Genomic DNA, 23970 nt, shown 5'->3' on the forward strand with positions numbered 1-23970 from the left:
CCGCTCAGAGAGAGATCATCATTCACGCAGCGCACAAGCAGCATCAGCATCAGCGTCGGAGGTGGACGCGCAGCACTGAATGATCCCGCGCAGCGTAAACACATCGGTTACCGACTACAAACTTGAGTGTCATTGTGCAGAGATTACAGGCGAAGGTTTTCCACAACTGTGGGACGGGGGAATGATAAACCCCGGATCCCCCGACTGTTCGTAAGGATGCGATCACTGAGCCCACCGTGGGCCTCGCTACTCACCGAGGCTTTCCTCATCACAACAGTCGCCGTCAGCGCTGCAATGGCAGGTAAGACGCGTTTAATTCATGGCATTTATGGGTGTCGTGATGCCGGACAGGTGTCTTGGATTAAATAAGCAGTACCTAGCTGTTTATCTAGCCCAAAACAGCTTTGCTGCCACATAGTGGGGATGTGTTTGTATATTGTGCTTGTTCTGTACACATGTGCAAAGTGTTTATAAATGTCAAAATTGGAATATACAAGTATTTTTATATCAGAATTATTTTGATAATGAATTCATATTTTGAAAAATGAATTCAGACTTAGATTCTCTTTGAATTGTCTTTGATTTAAATGAATTATTTTGCTGTTCGAAAAACAAATTGAACTCATTAGGACATGTAATAACGTTATGGTACTGGGAGAAGAGTAAATATGCTCTGTGATGCAGGTGGGAGAGATGTGGACCCCGTTATCCAAATGTGTGTCCATTTTGGGAAATGTGCGCACTCATGGGCACATTCACTTTGTTTTGATGTCATCACGCCTATGTGATAGTCATCTCTGAGTTTCCCACTCTGCACTTAAGATTTGACATGAATGTCCTGATAGCGTCATTCATTGACATCCACACCCCAGGGGCTATTCTTTAGCCCCTCAGCGTTGTGTAATGGAAACAGGCAATCAGCATTCGGGAATGAGAAATCCAGACCCTGACACGTTCCTCCTGCCACTCAGGTCTGGGCTATAAATAAGAACAATAAGAATGCAGAACACGACAACCACTAGAGTCCCTAAAACCACAAGACCAAAGACAGTCTGGAAACTCAAAGAAAACTCAACCACAGAGGACTTTTTTCATTGTGCAAGACCTTGCACTTGCATATATCAGATACTTGCTGGGATATTTATTTAATTCTTGTTGTATATTCTCTGCAGCAGCAGCTGATAGGATAAATTATTACAGAATAGACCACTAAGGCCACCACTGTATTACCAAGTTGTTTTGAACTAATATGGGTATATTCTTTGAAGAATGAACATTAGAGTACCATTCAGTAGTAACAGTACTATAAGGAATATATAAAGCTCTCTAACATAATGTTTTTAAAAATAATCTGTATCGATTGAGATTGAATATACATAGAATCACATTGGATATTTAATTGTTCATGCTCGTACATAATATTTTTTTTATTTAATTACTTTAACACATTAGCTAATAACATTGTTGAAGATCTAGCAAATGTCAAATTTAAAGAAGTTCACTTTCAGAACAAAAATGTACAGATAATTTACTCACCCCCTTGTCTTTCTTTCTTCAGTCGATGAGAAACTATGTTTCTTGAGGAAAAAAAATCAGGAATTATCTCCATATAATGGACTTCAATGGTGCTTTCAAGTTTGAACTTCCAAAATGCAGTTAAAATGCAGCTTCAAATGGTTCTAAACAATCCCAGCCGAGGAAGAAAGGTGTTATCTAGCAAAACGATCAATCATTTTCAAAACAAATTAAAAGTTTATATACTTTTTAACCTCAAACGCTCGTCTTGTCTAAGTCTGTGTGAAGACATGAACGTGCAAAGAAGATCAAACACCCTTTACAAAAATGAAAAACAGCAATGTGGGACAATTTTGACGTTGAAGAAGAAAACGAGACGTACCCTAACTGTATTCACCCGGATTACACAGACTACGCATGCGCATTGTAGAGACGAGACAAGACGAGAATTTGAGGGTAAAAAGTATATAAATTGTCAATTTGTCAACAATCGTTTCAGTAGACAAGACCCTTCTTCCTCGGCTGGGATTGTTTAGAGCCATTTGAAGCTGCATTTAAACTGCATTTTGGAAGTTCAAACTTTGGGGCACCATTGAAGTCCACTATATGGAGAACATTCCTAAAATGTTTTCCTCAAGAAACATAATTTCTTATCAACTGAAGAAAGAACAGACATGAACATCTTGGATGACAAGGGGGTGAGTAAATTATCTGTACATTTTTGTTCTGAAAGTGAACTTCTTACTTTACTTTAATATCCTTTTTCAAATTGTATCTTATAATGTTGTGATTCCTTGTAGCATATTGAAATTTTTAGTTTTCATTGTTTCTTTTTTTGTTTTTTGAAAGATTCGCTGCCAACAAGATGGGTTTTTAGTAAAAGTTGTCTGTCTCTACAGTAGTGACACAGTTTCCTTTTTAAAACTAGAGAAAATGGAGAAAAAGGGCTGTGGCAAAAAAGATAGGAAATTTATCAGTTTTATATTTTTCTGCTGTAGTTAAAAAAAAAAGTTTAAGCTGACTGTGAGCATGCTGGATGATATTTAACCAGAAGCAAAGACATTTTATTTAGGCTTTTATGAGTTGCCAGGGCTTTGCTCACACTGCAGAGGAGCTGTGAAGTCGATAATTGACCATCTAATAAGAATGTGGACAATTTAAGTAACCTTCAAAAATGAGCACTTTAAATGGTTCTTGTATAGAGCAGTTATGCAACCACAGAGATATAATATAGATCATTTAGATGCAGAGGGAAGAGGTAGGTGTTGCTGCTATTGCAAAAAAAGAGGGATGAAAAGAAGATGCAAAAAGAAGAAACCATGAGAGAAATAAGTGAATGCGACTTCTGGATGAGGATTTCAAGGTCTAGACCAAAGCAGCTGAATGTAACACTGGATAAAATCATTATGTCTTAATCAGTATGTTTATCTTGTTTTCCAGTGTAAATATTTAAGATGAACATCCTTAATGAAATACTTCAGCCAAAAAAGAAAATCAACTGAAAATTTACTCAGGCTCAGTCCATCCAAAATGTAGACAAGTTTGTTTTTTCACTGAAACACTTTTGGAAAAGGAATGAGAGAAACAGCTGATTAAAAAAATACTGCAGTAATTCACAAGTAATCAACATGACTCTAATCCATCAATTAACATCTTCTGAAGCCAAAAGCTGCGTAAAATAAGGTGAATCTGTTGGTAGAGAATTAATAACATTAAATTAAGTTTATTTATCTATACTGATTATTATTATTAATGTAATTGTAATACACAAATTGACAAAAATACTGATTAAAATGTATTTTTGCAATTTATGAAATGTATTTAGAATTATGGCATGTGGCTCAAGGCCTTTATTTAAGCACTTGCTTCTAAAGAGATTAAAAGCAGTTAATATCTGTCTGAGTCTGTCTTTCTGGTGCTTGCTTTCTGCTGATGTTGCCTCCTGTATGAGATACTCTGATTTAACGCCCGGAGTGCAGGAAGTCGTTCTCATTTCCAGTTTGTCTCTCCAGCTCTCTTTATCACCTTCTCTCTGTGTCTAACTGCTCCCTGTGTGTTTGAGTTCCTGTTGTGATCTCGCATGATGAACCCTTTGTGTTTGCGTGCATACGAGCGTGTGCGAATACATGCAGTCACGTCAAACTTAAGCTGCCGTGAAAGGGTGAGATGTTTTAAGCAGCCCGTCGGGTTGGCTGTAATCCTTGTGCACTCGTGCCTGTGAGAATTCAGATTGTTCTGTCATTTTAATCTTACTGGGTGTGAAGAGATCTGCAGTCAAGTTGAGTGTCTTTCTCTTGTGCTGTATAATCTTTGTGTGCAGTTTAACAACAGGAGAGATGTCTGATATAATAAGTATAATTCAGTAGTTCTGTCACTCTTCATTGTTTCAGTTGTGCTGCTTTGTTTTGATGTAAGAATGGGACACAATAGAGAAATGTGTTATTGAAACACAAAAGGTTACAGCTGCCACTCAACAGTTGCACCATAGAAATCATACATCATGAATATTCTCCAGCTGTCTGTTGTCTTATTCTGTTTTCTTTGACTCTAAGCTATAATTCTCTTTTTCTTTCTCTGTTCTTTCCCCTCTTACTCACCTACATTCTTTGCATTCTGCTTTCTGTATTTTTGCTTATCTTTTTTCTCTCTCTTTTAACTCTCGGAGACCCACTGCAGCAAAATTGCTACATGTCAAAGTAATTAAATACCTGTTCTTCAATAAATATGGGTTAACAGCAGCTGAAAATATTTACAATTGGAATCTCCCAGCATGCCAAAGTCGCACAACATGGTCACTGTCTCTTAACACGATTAAAAAGAATGTTACAATCTTAAAGGGGTCATGAACTGCCATTTTTATTATTTTGTACTGTTCTCTGGTCCCTTTATGATGTTACCAAGATTTTTACATTAAAAAAACATCATAATTTAGAAGTAATTGGCTGTTTTATGTCCTGTTTTGATTCCGCTCATTGGAATACACTGTTTGAATAGACGTGCCGGGATTGTAAACTCTCACTGCTATGATTGGCTAATAGTTGTGTATGTTTGACAGCCTATATCCTTAATAGATGGATGCTGGTGTGATTTTTAGGTTAAAAACGCATAAATATTTAGTACATGTTAGAGGTCGACCGATATCGAATTTTACCGATACCGATAACTAGGTTGGACGACACTGATCGATACCAATTAATCGACCGAAAGTTTTTAAAATGGATACTGAATGGAAAATAATGAAATGCTCTACTATTTAAAAAAAAAAAAAGTAGCCTACTGAACCATACTTTGTAAATGAATAAAAATAGTAATATTAATTATATATTGATCATCACAGTTAGTTCACTGTTCATTAATGTTAACAAAAGTAACTACACTTTTTAAATATATCAGTAAATGCAGAAATTAACACACTCTAACAAGGAACAGTACTTCTATTCTACAGCTTTTATCAATCTTAATGTTACAAATGGACTCATATTGTAAAGTGCTACCATTACATCAACAATCAAGCTAAAGATGGCCATCTTTAAATATCTACACAAAGGCCACAGTATTGAAATTGCATACATATGAATGTTGTGCACTTTTAAAATTTAACTGCTTCTGTTCTAGAACATTTGTGATTATCTAATCCAAATATCAAAATATGTTAGTCACACAACGGGCAAAAGTGCAGCGCCACGTCTAGAAGAACTTGCATCTATCCGGTATCACACACACTGGACGCGTCACGTTTAATTCAAGAGGCGGTCTACAAGACTTTATTTGATCACCAAACGGGCAAAAGTATACTACTGTCCTTTCTCCACTAATGCCTTCTCAGCCGCTCCAGCAACAGACCCAACCCGGAAAAAACTATCGACATGGGTTTTTGCCGATAACCGATAGTTCCACCAATCAACTATCGGTGCCGATTAATCGGCAAAACCGATACATCTGTCGACCTCTAGTACATATCAAATGATCTGTAAAAACAGACAAAACAATAGTGACCACATAATAAAAACAGTTACTCACACTTGTGTGGTATGACATTACTAGCAGATCCAGTATAGTCGGCACTAGGGCTGCAGCGATTCCTCAATTCTGTTTGAGTATTCGATTTAAAAAAAAAAAATCTATGATTGCATTTTGCCCATGTTGAGTAATCGGCAAAATACCAGAAGTTGCACATTCCACATATTAAACCCATTTAAAAATCGTAATAAAGCATAATGCTAAAAATTCACGAACACTACGATTCAATTAAATAAATATATACGATGCAGGTTTAATATGCTCTTTAATTATTTACATGCGTGAAGGTTATGTAGATGCGTGTCAAAGCGGCTCTGTTTACAGTAAATGCTGCTACACAAATTGTTATCATTTACATATGTGGAGCACTGGGTTTGTCGTAACGTTCATCTGAGAACGGAACGTGCACTATTTCATCAGCTTTATAAGGTAAATCATTTATAAACCTACAGAAACACAAAAGAATGCATCATTATCTTTCTCAATATGCTAACTGTTCATCATGATTTCAAAATAAGTTTAAACTCTCACTCTGAGTTTCCACATTTTGATGTTCACATATTCAAGAAATTACAGTGGCTGTAGCATTTCTATCATAAAGAAATTGGCAAATATTAAGTGGAAATTCAGGGCTCAACGCTAAGGATTTTTTCTACTGGCCTGGTCAAAATTTTCACTGGCCCTGTCACAAAAAAATGTAATAGTTGCTGTTATAATTGTTTTTGACTCATGTTATCTTTTATTTTAATAAGCTTATATGACACCAACATTTACATACCAATTAAAATGTACAATTCTCAATTCCAATTTTGATTCCACACCTAAACCTGCTAGCCTAAGTTCAAACATTGTTTGTTAAAAAATATTTTATTATTATTAATATTTCATTATATATGAAAAGATGCTTTAGGGAAAAACAGCAGATGGATTGAAAGAATGTAAACTCAGTCTTTGCCAGCAGGTGGCGCTTATGGAATAACAGTGATATTACGTTTCTTTGGTTACAAAGCAGGGCCGTGCTTTAAATGCATCATACATGGGCAAATGAAAAGAAAACGCCATGTAAACTTTTCTTAAAACAGTCAGTTCCCCTCAGAGATACATTTATATAAACTCCTGTTTCAGTGTTTAGGATAGTATTTCCAATATTTTGCGCATTGTGAACCGTGATCTTGCTCTGCCTGCTACAGTATTTCATCCTCTTTGCGTTCGTCTTCAGCATTTCTGGCCTCTGTTAACCGATGTTTAAAGAGTTCGTAGTATTTCCACACACATAATGTTTGAAAAATGAATGCATGCAGTTCGCGAGCTAGCCCAGAACAGAGATCGGTTGAAATATGTCCGGTCGATCGGTGCATCTGCACTCCACTGTATAAATTAAGTATGGATTTATCATTGTTAAAGCTGCAAAGCTAATTGTCAAGATGAGTATTTAGACATTTGTAGGCTATTTGTCCGTCAGAGATGCGTCTCCCTGTGATCGCTTAAAATTTTAAATTAAGAAGGCTTAAAAACACGTGCAAATTATAAACTTTTGTGACGACACGGCAGTGGCCCGATATTCATTCGTCAACTGTCCTGAGCGTCTTTCACGCTGGCCCTGGGCCATCGGGCACTCCTTATTGTCGAGGCCTGAGATTTGAATTAAATGTTGCTGAGTCAATATTAAACAAGGATTAGATTTTGCAGTAAAGTGTAAAAACAATCATCAGGCCGTTGGTGCCCTCTGCAGGCATTTGTTGAAATGCATAATGTACATTAGCTGTATTGTTTATAATACATTATGTATTTTAACAGTTTTATTCTGTAAAACCATATGACCACCATAAAACCACTTGCTTTTGATACTTTATTTGAACTAATTATTTTTGCCTCATTACTATTACATATGTATTTTAAGTCATTTTAAAGGCTATTGTTCACTTAGGTCTATTTTTATTACTACAAAAAAAATTATAATGATCAGATTACTCGACTAATCGTCAGAATAATCGACAGATTACTTGAATACCAAAATAATCGTTAGTGACAGCCCTAGTCGGCACAGCATCGTCTTTTTGTTTTAATCTTTCTGAAAATCCCACGTTGAATTGTTCCTTGTTTGTAAACAAATCCACGCCAAAATGACGGAAACAAAGGACCAAGTTCTTACTGATGGATTCTGGAAATTCATAGTGCAAAGACATGTTTAGTTGTAGAAAAATCGCAACATTACAAAAATGAAATAAGAAAAATTCAGCAGTGGCAACAGATGCCATTAAGCAGATCAAAGATAACTATTCCAAATCATTTTCAACAGAGCCTTTTCTAATTTATAAAATTTATTGCTGTGACGCAAAGCTGAATTTTCAGCAGCCATTACTCCAGTCCTCTGTGAAATTGAAATTTTGTGGAAACCATGATGCATTTTATCTTCAGGATTCTTTGAGTTGAAGAACAATATTGATTTTAAATAGAAATCTTTTGAAACACTCTTAAGAAAAAACTTTGTATTGCTAAATCAGACCAAATCAAACACTGCTATTTCAAACACGATTCATTTTGGTTTTGTAATGAAGTAATTTTCCATGCTTGTTACATAGTTCACTTGCATTTTGAAATTGTCAGCCTGACACTGAAATAGCGCATGTGTGAAATCTCTCTGGCTCCTTTTTGAAGGATCAATAGAGTGTCTGAACGTGTGTCGGATAAGGTCACGCTCACCTGAGAATACTCTCTCTCCTGGTTTGAACCATTGTGGCGCAGCAGTCTCTTTGCAGCCCAAATTACTTTTAGATCTAAAAGTAGAGATGCTGTCCTGAAGTGCCGTATGCTAAGTGTAGTTATAAGGAGAGAATATGTCAGGGAGGATGTTATTTAGCATTGCACATAAATTTACATTTTTTAAGCGTCATATTGATACTCTTATTGTCAGATTGAGACAACAATAGATGCATGTCATGCTTTTTACCGCACATTGTTGATTAACTGGATAATTATATTTCCCCTCTAAGTGACACAATGGATTTCAGCTCATTACTAATTTAGAAAGAAGACTGGCCACCTAATGTCTGCCCTGAATAAGACAAATGTATTCACACATGAGCACCAGTGTGAGGTCAGGAAGCAGACGGTGATGTAAGAGTGAAGTGGCTAAAAAAGGAAGATGTTTCATTTTTTTATGGTTATTCACAGTTCATCATGACAGCAGCTGATGAAAGAATACTATTTCTGGACTCCATTCTCACTAAGCGGGCTTTGTGTGTTCCGAGTCGGTCAGTAATAATGTTAATCGCATTATATATTTATAGCAGATGTTGTGTGTCTCTGCCCGTATTGACCAAACTGTTATGTTTTAGGAACTTACTAAGATTGTAAAGTGACTGTTTTCACGGGTTGTCTTTCAAAATGACATTTATTCTTAAAATATCAAAAGTTGTCAAACTAAAGGTAGTGTGCAATTTCTGAACTGAGCCACTACCAGCCTCAAATAGAAATGCAGTCTGTTTTTGAACAATCACAGTGGGCTGGACTTAAGAACACTGGATTAACCAATGATGTGAAACTGGGTGTGGCTACCTGTTTTAGAAGCACTGAAATGTAAATATGTAGTTATTTTTGCAATTCTGTTACTGTCGTTTTACCAATTTTACCATAACATTTCAGTTAGTTTAGGGTCAGTATTTTTATTTTTTTATTTGATGTCTATTCAGTAAGGATGCATTAACTAATTAAAAGTGATAAAGACATTTAAAGGAGAAGTCCACTTCCAGAACAACAATTTACAAGTAATGTACTCACCCCTTTGTCATCCAAGATGTTCATGTCTTTCTTTCTTCAGTTGTAAAGAAATTGTGTTTTTTGAGAAAAACATTTCAGCATTTTTCTCTATATGGACTGCTATGGTGCCCCAATTTTAAACTTCCAAAATGCAGTTTAAATGCGGCTTCAAACGATCCCAAATGCAGTTGTAAGTGATCCTAGCCGAGAAAGAAGGGTCTTATCTAGCGTAACAATCGGTTATTTTAATAAGAATAATACAATTTATATACTTTTTAATCTTAAACGCTCATCTTGTCTTACTTTGCCTGGACTGTTTTTGTTCTGGTTCGTGACAGTTAGGGTACGTCGAAGAACTCCCATCTCATGTTCTCCCTCAACATCAAAATCGTCCTATATCACTGTTTTACCTTTTTTGTTAAGGGTGTTTGATCTTCTTTGCATGTTCACTTTACAAAGACTGGGTCGGTACTTCTGCAGTGATGTAGGATGGTTTTGAAATGATTTTTGAAGTTGAGGGAGAAAATACGATTGGAGTTTTTTGACATACCCTAACTGTCTTGAACCAGAATATACAGAGTGCAGGGAGAGAAAAGCAAGACGAGCATTTGAGATTAAAAAGTATTTAAATTGTATTTTTTTTTTTGTGAAAATAACAGCTCATTTTGCTAGATAAGACCCTTATTCCTAGGCTTGGAACGGTTTACAACCACATTTGGGATCGTCTGAAGCCGCATTTAATCTGCATTTTGGAAGTTCAAACTCGGGGCACCATATCAGTTCATTATATGGAGAAAAATGCAGAAATGTTTTCCTCAAAAAACATAATTTCTTTATGACTGAAAAAAGAAAGACATGAATATCTTGGATGACAAGAGGGTGAGTACATTAAATGTGAATCTTTGTTTTGAAAGTGGACTTCTCCTTTAATGTTACAAAAGATTCGTATTTCAAACATACTGTCAGGCTTGTGTTCTGTTTTGTCTTGGTTTTCCTAGTGTTTTTCCCTTGTGTTTCTTGTGTTTTTGGTTTAGTCTAGGTTTTCCCCCCTTAGGTTTTAGTTCTTTTGGTATTGTCCTGCCCATATTTGTACTTCCCCTCATTATCTCGTTTGTGACCACTCCCCTGTTTGCTTGTATTTATAGTCTGTGTTTGCTCACTCCCATTGTCCGTCGTTAACGTTACTTCGTGTTTGTTTTGCTCCTGGTTTTTGTGGTTGCCTTTCGTTAAATAAAGTGTTTTTGTTTGCACTTCCGTTTCCTGGCCTCTCCCTGGATCTACCACCACACCATTTGCATACTAGCGTGACAGAACGACGGACCTAAAAGCATGGATTCGGAGGATAAGCTATGGCGTTTGAGGCAAGGCGGACGAGAGTTAGAGCGGTATGTGGAGGAATTCCTAGAGTTAGCAAACCAGCTAAGCTGGCACGACGCGGCTTTGGGTGCTTGTTTTTTGATGGGGTTGGATGAAGGCATTATCCGTTGCGATCTCCATGCTGGTGATTATCCCCTGATCGAACTGGTTAATGTAGTACTTTATTTAAATGGATCCGACTTTGAAGTCGAACAATCTCCGGGGTTCCATCATCCAACTCACTCGCAAACACGCCACGTCGTGTCAGTAAACACCATGCCGGGAGCCCCCACATGCCGCACTAACGATTCGGACCGCCTGCCTCACCACCCCCTTCCAGCCACGGTCGCGGCCAGCGCTCGGATGCCTACTGTGGTCTTGAGGACCCACCTGTTGGATTCTCCCCTAATGACTGTATGGGCAGCTAAAAGGGCGCTCAAGCGCGTTACGGCTGTTATTCCTGAGTCAAGTCAAGTTGCAGCTACAGTTCCTGAGTTCAGTCAAGTTCCTGAGTCAAGTCAAGTTGCAGCTACGCTTCCAGGGTCTGCACGCAAGATGGCTGTCGCCACGCCAGAGTCTGCACGCAAGATGGCTGCCGCCACGCCAAAGTCTGCACGCAAGATGGCTGCCGCCACGCCAGAGTCTGCACGCAAGATGGCTCCCGCCACGCCAGAGTCTGCTCGCAAGATGGCAGCCGCACCCGAGTCTGCACGCAAGATGGCCTCCGCTCCTGAGCCCCCGGCCAAGATGGCCTCCGGTCCTGAATTCCCGGCCAAGATGGCCGCCAAGACTGAGCCCCCGGCCAAGATGGCCGCCAAGACTGAGCCCCCGGCCAAGATGGCCGCCAAGACTGAGCCCCCGGCCAAGATGGCCGCCAAGACTGAGCCCCCGGCCAAGATGGCCGCCAAGCGCCCTGAGCGACCACTCGCGGCCATCCAGATGGCCGAGACGCCCAGCCTGAGCCTCCGGCCAAGATGGCCACCCAAGACTCAGAGCCCCTGGCCAAGATGGCGCCGCAGTCAAGTCGAGCTCACTGACCCGCCAGAGCGCCCTCAAGCGACCACTCGCACAGAGCCTGCTCATCCAGTGTCTCCGCTGGAGACGCCCAGCCGTCCAGGGCCCTCACCTCAAGAGCTTCCTTCAGAGCCCACGTCTCCTTTGGCACTTCCTGAGTCAAGTCAAGCGGCTGAGTCAAGTCAAGCGGCGGCTGTGTTTCCCGAATCAAGTCAAGCGGCGGCTGTGTTTCCCGAATCAAGTCAAGCTGCAGCGAATCAAGTCAAGCTGCAGCTGTGTTTCCCGAATCAAGTCAAGCTGCGGCTGTGCTGTGTTCAAGCCGGCTGTGAATCAAGTCAAGCTGCGGCTGTGTTTCCCGAATCAAGTCAAGCTGCGGCTGTGTTTCCCGAATCAAGTCTAGTTGCGGACGTGTTTCCCGAATCAAGTCAAGTTTCTGAGTCAAGTCAAGCGGCTGAGTCAAGTCAAGCTGCGGCTGTGTTTCCCGAATCAAGTCAAGCTGCGGCTGTGTTTCCCGAATCAAGTCAAGCTGCCGCTGTGTTTCCCGAATCAAGTCAAGCTGCAGCTGTGTTTCCCGAATCAAGTCTAGTTGCGGACGTGTTTCCCGAATCAAGTCAAGTTTCTGAGTCAGGTCAAGTTACAGCTGTGATTCCTGAGCAAAGTCATACTGCAGCTGCGTCGGCCGAGTCAAGTCTAGTTCTTGGTGCATCTCATGTGCCTGAGCATCCTCTTGTGCACCCTCCAGAGGCAGAGCTCACGTCGGCTGTCAAGGCCGATCCAGAGACCACATCTGCCGGAGAAGCCGCGCCTATGCCCCCAGAGGTGTCAGCTCCGGCTGTAGAACCTCCTATGGGGGCGGCGTTCTCCCTTAAATTCTCTGCTTCTCCCTCTTTTCGGTCTCCTTCTTCTGTCCCTGCTCTCCCCAGGTCCCAGGCCGAGACGCAGTTGCCCGCGCTGCCCTGGAAGGCTCCTGAGTCAGCGCGCCCTCCTGAGTCAGCGCGCCCTCCTGAGTCTGCGCGCCCTCCTGAGTCTGCGCTCCCTCCTGAGTCTGCGCGCCCTCCTGAGTCGGCTCCTCCGTCAGCGCGCCCTCCTGCGCGCCCTCCAGAGTCTGCGCGCGCTCCTCCTCCAACGCGTCCTCCAGAGTCTGCGCGCGCTCTTCCTCCAGCGCGCCCTCCAGAGTCTGCGCGCGCTCTTCCTCCAGTGTGCCCTCCTGAGCCAGCACCTTATCCAGCACTCCCTAGGGCTGTCAGAACCATAAAATCCCCTAAGAAAATTTTGGGGGGGGGCTACTTCCCGGTTCAGCCATGGCCTCCTGAACTGTTTACCCGGCCATGGCTTCCCGAACCCCTGGACCCGCCATGGCCACAAGGACTGTGTGCTTGGCCATGGCTCCCTGAATCCCCAGACCCGCCATGGCCAAATGAACTGTGTGCTCGGCCATGGCCCCCTGAGCTCCCTGATCCGCCCTGGAGGCCGTCCCTATATCCGGTGTCTCCTGTGTCCCTACCTACCGGCCTCCAGAGCGCCCACCCTCCCACCCCAGTGTGTGCTACGGCGCGAGTCGCGCCTTGTAAGGGGGGTAATGTCAGGCTTGTGTTCTGTTTTGTCTTGGTTTTCCTAGTGTTTTTCCCTTGTGTTTCTTGTGTTTTTGGTTTAGTCTAGGTTTTCCCCCCTTAGGTTTTAGTTCTTTTGGTATTGTCCTGCCCATATTTGTACTTCCCCTCATTATCTCGTTTGTGACCACTCCCCTGTTTGCTTGTATTTATAGTCTGTGTTTGCTCACTCCCATTGTCCGTCATTAACGTTACTTCGTGTTTGTTTTGCTCCTGGTTTTTGTGGTTGCCTTTCGTTAAATAAAGTGTTTTTGTTTGCACTTCCGTTTCCTGGCCTCTCCCTGGATCTACTACCACACCATTTGCATACTAGCGTGACACATACGCTGTTCTTTTGAACTAATCAAAAATCCTTAAAAAAAAAAAAAAGCCTCACAGTTTCCACCAAAAATTCTATAGCACAGATTTCAACAATGGCAATAAGGAATGTGTCTTGAGCACCAAATCAGCACGTTAGAATATTTTTGGACCTTGGTAACCATAAGAGATGCCTTAAAAAAACTTACCAACCTTCAAAATTTTGAATAGTAGTCTATATCATCCAACTCTTATTTTCTATATTTATGTCTTTGGGTTTTTTCATCACTTTTCTGTAAAGCCATCCATAGCTGCAAAATATGATTACATTTTTTTTTTAACATTTTACAGGTTAAAGGATTAACATTAGCATAAACCTCTTGAAACAAGGAAAATACTTAAATGATGAGAGGTGACAGGTTTTTAGCAATTTATTTGCCCTGTGCTCTTACAGTAGAAGTCAGCTTTAAATGGGGATGTGTACTGACTCGATGTAATGTTATTTTTAACATTTCGAAAATAATCTTTTTTGACATTTCACAATGTCAGAGAATTCAAGGCGCTCAACACCTTCAAAAGATGAGAAAAAACCCGCAGCTCTGTGCCCTCCTAAGCCAGCTTGTCATGTCACATAGAACGGCAAGTTCTTTAGAGTGACAGCACGCAGTGCACACTACTTCAATGTGTTTTTCAGACTTTGTATTGAGAAGCAAGTGTACAAGGTTTTGAAAGACTAGTCTGGAGTGAAGAATAACAACATCATTCGTTTTTCTTTTGCGTTCACTGAGTGGTGTTGCTAGGTGAATAATGATTCACAAGAATGCCAATTGAAGTTCATGGGCAAAACAGTGGCAGTATAAAAGAGATGTAGATATGTTGCTCCTGTAAAAAGCATTAATGGCTTTGTTGGTCCACTCTAGATCTAAAGTAACCTTAAAACACCGGTGGATAGCAACTTCATTTAGCATCTCCATTTATTCTGTGGAGCCAGAGAGAGAGTGTCCTATATAAATAGCAAGTGTTTTGTGGAGGCTAACAAAAACACTCTGCTGTCATTCATTATTTTATTTTTTTTTTTCCATTCTCCAAACTGTTTATCCTCTCTAGGGTTGGGAGGATGCTGGAACCTATCCCTGCATCTTATGCCAAAGGCAGGCCAGTCCAGCTCAGGATTTTGATTTGATTTGACTTGATTTGATTTTTGCATGTTGCAATTAGGACTGTTAATCATGGTTTGTTTGCTCCAAAAGTTATTAACCACCATTTTTGACATCGGAATTATTGCACTTTAACATAAGCACATATCAGGAAAACATCAACTTGCATGGTTTGCTCATAGATTTAGTTGCACATGACCATGTGAAAGAAAACGTGAAGTATTGCAGTGGAGATCACTAAACTTATTTGTTTACCTGTGTTTTTAAATGATCTGCCCTTTTTCCATAATGCAGAGAGAGTGTATGCATATGGTTGCCAGGTTAGGAAGATTAAGTAAACCACTGATCAGAAAATGTACTTATTTAGAAGAAAAGTTCTGATATACATACTTATAGCAACCACAACCATGAAAGCTTGTGAAGGCTTGTTACTAATGCAAGATAATGTAATTACCAAATGAAAATGAAATGGGGTCACAATTAAAATAGGATTTATTGTGCAGCCCAAATTGTAATATTTATATTGTAATATTATATATTGTTTATTTTTGACAGATCTTTACCTTCATTCTCAAACTTAAGCACTGAATAAAAAAATAAAAAAGGTAATTGTGACTTTTTATCTCACAATTTTGACTATTTTTCTTGCATTTGCAAGTTTGCATCTGGGATTGTGACTTTTTTCTCAGAATTGTGAGATATAAAATTGCAATTGCATGTTATAAAGTCAGAATTGCAATATAAACTCACAACTCTGAGAAAGAAAATAATTCTTTCTCCTGCAATTCTGACTTTATTTCAGAATTTAGACTCACAATTGCGTGTTATAAAGTCAGAATTGCAAGAGAAAGAATTATTTTCTTTCTCAGAGTTGTGAGTATTTATCTTGGCTATTCTGACATTAAAAGTTGCAATAACCTTTTTTTTTTTCTTTTTTTTTCACAGGCTTCCATATGAACTAGACATACCTCTTTTCCCAAAATTTGAGTTTCTCAAATCGGGGTTTGTGAGGGAACTTTCAGGGAGTGGGTGGATTGCTGAAAATCTGCAAAAGTATGACTGAGATAAAAATCTAAATAAAACTGTTTACTTTAGTTGAACAGTTGAACAAATACTTTAGGTCAAATGGTTTCGACTGAAAAAAATGTTCGGGCATTCCTGTTTTAGAGTAATGGTAAATTATAAAAATCCCTGCTGTGTTAAAAAAAACAATATGCCAAAAACAGCTCTTCCTTTAGCCAAAGTCTAGAAATTGTCCTTCTGTCAGCGATGTTTTGGGGCCTGTTTCAATCTGTCCTGGTCTGGATGCATGTCATCTTTACTCTGCACAGCAGGACCAGCATGACTGGGTCACCTTGAGGCATGTCTGAACCACGGCCAGACGCTGACACTTTCCACCCTCTGCAGAGCCACTTTGGCCTTTGTTAGCCGTTGGCAGGAACAGGATGGAGTGAGAGATGATAGTGGTGCTCCACTATGGTGGCGTGTGTGTGATGTGCTTGGAAGTAGGTATTAGATTTGCTTTGTAACACGGATTACGGCGGATCTATTTCCCTTCACTTCTAACTACAAAGTCTTTCAGAGAATTTCTTCTCTGGCTTAAGTATGTGCAAATCTACATATTTTAAAACATCAACTAGTCATCTGGATGTCTGAATGACTAGTCAGCTAATCGGCCTTACGAAAGCCCTGTATAATTAAAGCAGTCTGGTTTAAAGCACTTTTTTGTGTTCGAACACAGCTGGACAGAATGAAACTGAAAGATTAACTATTTATGTACCTTGACTTTATCATTATCTTTCAGTCACTTGGTCCATTCACATGGTTTGATTAAGATGGTCACATGCATGTGTGATAGTCATCTCCATATCATGTGATGTGAAATTGATAGCTGGAGAAAGAGATTTTTTGGCAAATGGATTGTCGTGTTTTTAGTAGTGACAAAGAGCAGGAAATGAACGTGTGTGTTTGTGCAGCAGTGTACATAATTGAGCCTGTGTATGTGATTGAGAAACTGTCAAATAAAAAAAAAAGCTGATGTTCCTCTCCTAATGAGATTAAGATCTGAAACTGATAGACAACAGAGAACAGCTCTGCTTTAAACCCTCACGTGCATCTCTGCATCACCTCCGGCACAGTGACAATGGGGGATTCTGGTAAAAACCATCAGTGCTGATGTATTGTATGTTTAATGAGTCACTTCTTCACATTGGTGCACGTAATGGGCAGTTCCAGTAAAAAGCAAATTGCAAGGCAGTGATTGTTGGTTCGAGCATTGAAATCAATAGCAATTAATAAGGTGACACAGATCTGTACATGACTCTGAAAGCCATGTGGGATGAATACACATAGACGTGATGCACAGTTTTTATATTGCACACATTATTTTTAAATAATACATTTTTTTTATGACATATTGTCAATTGTTGTGGTTTATTTTCTTTACTGTCTCTCTTGACTCGCTGTGGTTCAGAAGAGTTCATCCCCGCCCCCTTTTCAGCTACTGCATTGGCAGTGACTCACACCTGATGATGTCACACCTACTCAGTTGCCATAGCAGTTGTTATGGAAACAGGAGCCAAGGTTTCAATGACTGAGTCTTTCAGAAGTAGAACTCAAGGCTGTGCATTATGATGGTTTACCGTACATAAGAGGTGTTCTTATAGGCATAATGTGCAGTGAGGTGTCAAAATCACTGTAGCACATGGCTTTGAATGGGTTATTGCATTTATAAAATGGTAAGAACAATAATAAGATGAAAGACACTTTTTATAAACAACGGTATAATACGATAGTAGTATAGTTCTCAGCTGCATACAAAATGTGTAAATAAAAACTATGTAATTATTAGGGATGTAACAATATCGAAGTCTCAAGATATAATAACATCACAATATGAAGTCCATGATACAATATTTGTTGTGATAAAAGACAAACAACTGAACATTTTGTACATTTTAAAGTTAAATTATTCCATATGCACTTTGAGAGTTCAAAATTAGCTGATGAGCTGTTCTTAACTAAGAAAACTTAAGTCAGAAAAAAGTCAATGAATTGACTTGCACCTAAACTTTAAAGGGGCTCAAGCCTCTTTTTATTTGTGATATACTGTTTCAGTCTAAAATACATTCACACTACTGTTTTAGGAAGCCAAACAAATTACAATATATTAATAATAACAACAACAATGACAGTAATGGCCGTATATTGTAAAACAGTTGCAAAATAAATGAAAATGAATATTTCCTAGGTATATTATTTTTGCTTTACACAACAATAGGGAAATTACAATACTTCTTTCTTCATTTCTACACTTGAAAGAAATATTTTAGATTTGGACTGCACTGCAGTAACATTACCTATTTAAGCAGCTAATTATCAATTCATACTGCACTTTTAAGATTTTATTTTGAAGGAAAACTGCAACTTCAGTGAAAACAGGCTTACAAAAACGTGGTTCACTATAAGTCTAGTGAAATGCTGTAATCATCTAACATAACTGGCGTTCCCAAATGCACACTAAACACGCAGTACATGCAGTAAACAAGTTCACTGCATTCATTCACTGTGAACGGAGACATTCTGAGGTGCGGAAAACACTGGCTCACGAGCTGATTGCCCTTAACAATGTGTGCACTTCAGTTTGAAAACAAGTAACTTTTTTGTTTTGGCAAAATAGTGCGATATCTGTACTACGTTTCTACTATGTTTAAATCCCAGAGATATGTTTAGGGGTTGGGGGGGGAATTTCAGACTTACTGTTTTCTAAAAATCTGACATTTTTGAATGATTCACTTTGGATACAAAGTCGCCACCTTGTGAAATAGATCCTGTAAGATCCAGTTGGATATTACCATCTGCCATTTTTAACATTCAACATGATTAAACCTAGAAATGTGCTGCACACTGCTGTTTATAAAGAGGTCATGAACTGAGAAATAAAAATTCCCTTGAACTTTTCACATAAGAGATCATTATACTATAAAAACATTCTGTAAGTTTCAGAACTCAAACTTTATTGTTAGTCTAAAAATAGCTTATATTGAATCCAATCTGCCAAAACGACAGGTTGTGAATGTGCCACGTTATGATGTAAACACTGCCTCCTACCTGTTTAGCTCCACCCACCGATTCGCAGAAATCACAGATAAATGGATAACAGAAATAAAATGATAAAGATGACTTTGAAGACAACAAGATGCTGTTCAGTGCCAAGTTGTGGAAAAACAAAGCTTTGCCTTGCTTTCCTTCTGGTCCCAGTCTTTGAACTGTCTTTGTTCACTTCACTTTGTTCACAAACTAGGCACAATTTGACACAGGATTTTAAGAAAGATGAAAACTATTAGACTGTATTGTGCAGAATATATTGGATCCGACAGTAATGTTGCACCACACAAGGGTGAGTAACTTTATTAATATTTAATATTTTTTTTATTACATAGTCTCTATGGGTATCAAGAACCGTTTCCATTTTAAAACCGGTTTCAAATTTCCAAGAACCGGGTATTCGATCAGATACTTGTATTTCGGCTCTGCTTAACGATTCCTGCATACGCATTTTAATGCGATTTAACATCAAAATCAAACGATTTAAGTGCAGGAAGGGAAAAACACACATCTGAAGCGAGAGCATGAACAATGGTCCTGGTGCGGTGTGGTGCGGGTTCCCGGCCTGTGTCCGTTCTCAAACCGTTCCATGCATTTCCACTGCAGGAAAGGTCGTTCTGGGATGGATCTGACTTCTCTTTCACTTTTACTGCCCAGTATGCACAAAATCTTGGAATGATCTGTCATTTTTTTCGAAAAATAAAATTTTGTATACTTTTTAAGCACAAAAGCTTGTGTAGCACAGGCTCTGGGATGCGCGTCCACGACGTTACAAATTACGTCTAAGTTCATTGTTTGTGTACTCCAGCTAAGAAAGGTAGAGTATGGCGAAAAACTCTTATTTTCTAACATCTTTTTTTTCCTACAACTTCAGAATCATCCGACATCGTTGTACCTTTTTGTTTGTAAACAGCGTTTGACTTACTGGCACTTCCTTAGTCTTTGCGCATTCACTTTGTAAACACTGTGTCTGTAGTTCCGCGTGACCTTTCGACGTGATTCAATAGTACGTAGTGTCGTGGACGCGCATCCCAGAGCTAGTGCTACACAAGCTTTTGTGCTTAAAAAGTATACAAATTTTTATTTTCTGAAAAAAAATGACAGATCATTTTGCTAGATAATGAGCCTTAAGACCCTTCTTCTTCAGCCATTCACTGATCTTGACTAAATATTTTTAGTAACTTTAGTGAGTTAATCTATATTTTATTTATGAAGAGAAAACTATGAAGTGTTTTTAAGCTTTTGATTTGAATTTTTGTACCTGTAATTTGTTCAATTGTATTTATTTATGCTCTTCTAATTTATTTGCTTCTTCCTATTTTATTACTGACTGTTTACTTGCTTTTAATAATTTAACGTTTGAAATTGATATTAGTCATCTATTAATTGATATTAGTCATCTATTAGTTGTTTTTGTTGTGGTATTTTTTGTTAAAACTATAGGCAAAGTGTTCTGTAGGCTGCTGATTTTTGCTCATGTTCAGCTGCAACAGAAATCTTTGTAAAAATAAAGAATTAAATGTTTGACCTAATTTTTGTTGACTTTATAATGTTATTGGAATCGAAACTAGGAATCGTTAAGAATCGGAATCGATAAGCAGAATCGGAATCGGAATTGATAAAATTCAAATGATACCCAACCCTAGTCACTATTGCTTTGTCTGTTTTTACGATCGTTTGATATGTTCTGAGTATTTATGCATTTTTCACCTAAATCACAGCAGTGTCCATCTGTGAAGGATGTAGTCTGTCAAACATACACAACTGTTAGCAAATCATAGCAGTGTGCGTTTACTTCTGAGTCTACAATCTGCCATGCCTATTCAAACAGACCGTTTTTATGAGGGGGGTCAAAACTGGACAGAAAATAGCCTGTTACATCAAAATTATGATGTTTTTTGATGTAAAAAATATAAGTGGACCTCAGAGAACAGTACAAAGTAATAAATAAAAAAGGCAGGTCATGACCCCTTTAAGTATCAGTTTAACATTTTTCAGTTTATATTTTCAAGCAGTTTATATTTTGTGCAAGGCTGTTTTCACATAAAACACATTTTTGCATTTCACTGTGTTAATTTTACATCTTTCATCTTTTGCCTCAAGCATAAACAGCCTTCTAAAGACAAGGCGCTCAAATTAAAAGAAGTTTACTATTCAGATCTCCCTACTGAATACCAAAACCAACATTGTTTGTTAGAATGATGCACTTGTGGTGTTATGATGAACATTTGTTCAGCATGGATCCCTGCTGACAATCAGTGGGAGACACACGACTACTTTGTTGTTCTCAGCCATAATTTGATACTTGTGGGTGTTGGATCTCCTCTGCACTTTGACCTGCTGCCCCAGTTCTGCCCTCAGCAGCAGTGCCCACGTGCAGTAGCACTGCTGTTTTATTAATGCACTGTCGTTCCTGAGCTCTCCATCAAAACAGTAACAAGACACACAATACACTAGATCAGAGCGAGCTATTCTTATAGGCTGATTACTGTTAGCTGCTTGTTCAATTATTCTGTATGACAAATAGTCTGACATGTTCTTCTTGTATCCGTGAAAGCTAAACAATAATATGTGAGGATCATTTAAGCTGCAGCTCTTGCTTACTCTAAAGCATCTCAGATTAGACCAAGCAAATTTAGCATCTTATTATATTTATGTATATTTAAGAAATTTGTTTATTTATGTTTTCCATTCACAGATTCAGATAGCAGCAGTCAGGTCAATGTGACAATTGAAAGAGTACTAGTCATTTATGTAAGGCAATCTCAATGGAAAGTGTGTAAGTAGGTCATTTACTAGTGCCTTTGTCTTTTCTTTTACAGTTGTGGGACATTGTCCTCGGAGTCTGGACTGTGCCCGGGAGCGACGGCACTTCTGCCAGCCCGGCTCTTCACACTGCGGCCCATGCCTAGACCCATTTGTGGAGAATAAACGAGGGAAGTGTGTGATCAGGAGACGAAATCACCCTGGTGAGTACTGTCAACTTCAGACTGACTACCAAAGTGACTTTCAGAAAAACGTCTGGTCACTTGGCAGCCATATTTTCAACGGTTCCAAGCAGCTGTTTCAGACATGTAAGGCCAACTTTTATCTACTTGAATAGGGAAAAACTGAAATACTGCCAAACTCGTATTATTTCAAATCATACTTCGATTTCATATTTCAAATTAGCAGCAAGATTTGAGATGAACTGTTATTTCTAATGATAAAATAGCTTTAAGCTTCAGGTTGGTCCATTGAGTCATCAGACGCTGAAATCACTGTGAGCTTCATGCATGCTTCAGTATGTGTAGTAAATGAAACTGTGTGTCAAATACTAGTCCATATCCTAAAATGATTTAAGTGCACTGGCCTACTTTTGATTAATTACTCCAAAGCCATGAGATTCCGTGTTTTCCGTTTTTGTAACTGCCATGCAGTGATGTGATGGCTTTACCATTTTCACTCTTTTTAATTAGAAAGTGGGACCTTATTCTGCCATATTGCGCATTGCACTTTTTCCCATTCATACTGTAGTAATATGAAAAATCATCTTGGTATATATACAGTCTTTGGTTGTACAGTCTATTGTGTTGGCAAATGTCATTGTAGCAGCGGTGAAAGCAGTTTACAGTGATTTTGTAAGTCAGTTTCACTTGTTGTTCTGATACATAGCATTTTAAAATGTGAGGAAGCATTTTCAGGGTTTCCCTATCACATGAATTACACTGCAGTGGAAGACCTCTCACTCCTTGCAACCTTCCAGTCTGGCTTCCCTCTCCCCCTTTTCCACCCACACATTGCTGCAGATGCAACAGGAGGGAGGGAGGCTAATGAAATAATTCAGGCGGTCTCTTTCTACACTGCAGTGGTAGGGATTGACAAATGGTGTAAATCACTTAGCTTTAACCATACCAACAAACAGCAGTTAAATGTAAATATCCTCAAGCATTTCAGTTTGTAGCAAAAAAAGAAATGTTCATCTTGACTACAACCTTGAAGATATTGATCGGTAATTTTCCAGTGCTGCCTTAGGAGGGCAGTACTGTTGTCGACACTTAATCGATACCATTCAACAGGCGGGAGTATGAACAGCGCCCTTTTTTCTCTCGCTTTCTTTTCTACAGTTCATTTAGAAGACCTTAGAGGCCTCACACATTTTTCATACAGCCTGCATTATTTCTAGCTGCTTATTTTGTATGTAGATAAATGTTGCACGTGTGTGTGTTTATGGTGGCTTATTTGGCTTATTTGACCTGCCTACTATTTTGTTGCTCTTTGGCTTGTGCCAAATCTATTGGCTATTACTGTTTTATATACTTAAATATAGTTTTAGAAATATTATTTATTAGAAATTGAAAAAGTGATGAGTCTCATTTCAGAATAACAGAAATAATGTCTGTCTATTGTAGCTTGATCTGGGATTGGTGCCACAAAGGCCTGTTTAAAAGTTGTTTATGTTTTTCAGCCAGTTTTGAGATTGACACACTTGGTTTTTAAAGATTGTGATCTCAAGCAAGAGTGCAAGATTATGTTTCATAGAGTGATGAATGGCTGTATGAGAGAGGTTGTGCGGAAAGCCCTTATATGGAGATGGCTAGGGCATGCATTATGTAAATTGTCAACTGTGGGTTAGTGCTCCTTCACTTACAGTAGAAGAGTCTGTATTCATCAGGATTACAATGAGGCTTGGCAAAAATTTGGACATGAAAACCTTTTCACACAAGAACACTTGTACACAATTATTAGTGAATGAGACTCTCATAAGTATGCAATTATTGATGAATCATGATTCCTGTGTAAAAACATCCACAAACAGGTTTTACACACAAATACAGTTTGTATGCATGTTTAGCAAATGAGACCCATGATTCATTACATAGACCACTGAGTTTAGTTTAGAGGTTTTTCTGTAAAAAGAAAATTAGTGATTTAATTATATTGATCAATTAAACATCCATCCTTTGAGTTAATTTGCAGGTGTTTTACTAATGTGTCTAGTAATGTGTTAATTTATGCATTTAATTATGCAGGTATACAAATATAAAACATGCAAATTGCAATGCTGATTATCTAGTCTGGATATTAATGCAAGGTCACTAAACAAAAGTGTATCCCTTAAATGTGTAGCCAAAGCAAACAAAAGCTGTTTTCCA

The 23970-nt window shown here is 38.8% G+C and overlaps 1 protein-coding gene across 2 annotated transcripts in view; it reads left to right on the plus strand.

Annotated features, from left to right (window-relative positions):
* npdc1b (neural proliferation, differentiation and control, 1b) overlaps positions 1-23970 on the plus strand; it is a 31339-nt gene continuing 7369 nt past the window's right edge. Inside the window, exons 1-2 of one of the 2 annotated variants that reach the window (XM_051111062.1) lie at positions 1-301; positions 21658-21804. In XM_051111062.1, coding sequence (XP_050967019.1) covers positions 217-301; positions 21658-21804 — 232 coding nt within the window. In that variant the 5' untranslated portion in view covers positions 1-216. The remainder of the gene's footprint in view (positions 302-21657; positions 21805-23970) is intronic. The other variant, XM_051111063.1, reaches the window with a different exon arrangement.

The sequence above is a fragment of the Labeo rohita genome, chromosome 5, assembly GCF_022985175.1.
Source record: "Labeo rohita strain BAU-BD-2019 chromosome 5, IGBB_LRoh.1.0, whole genome shotgun sequence".
Lineage (NCBI taxonomy): Eukaryota > Metazoa > Chordata > Actinopteri > Cypriniformes > Cyprinidae > Labeo > Labeo rohita.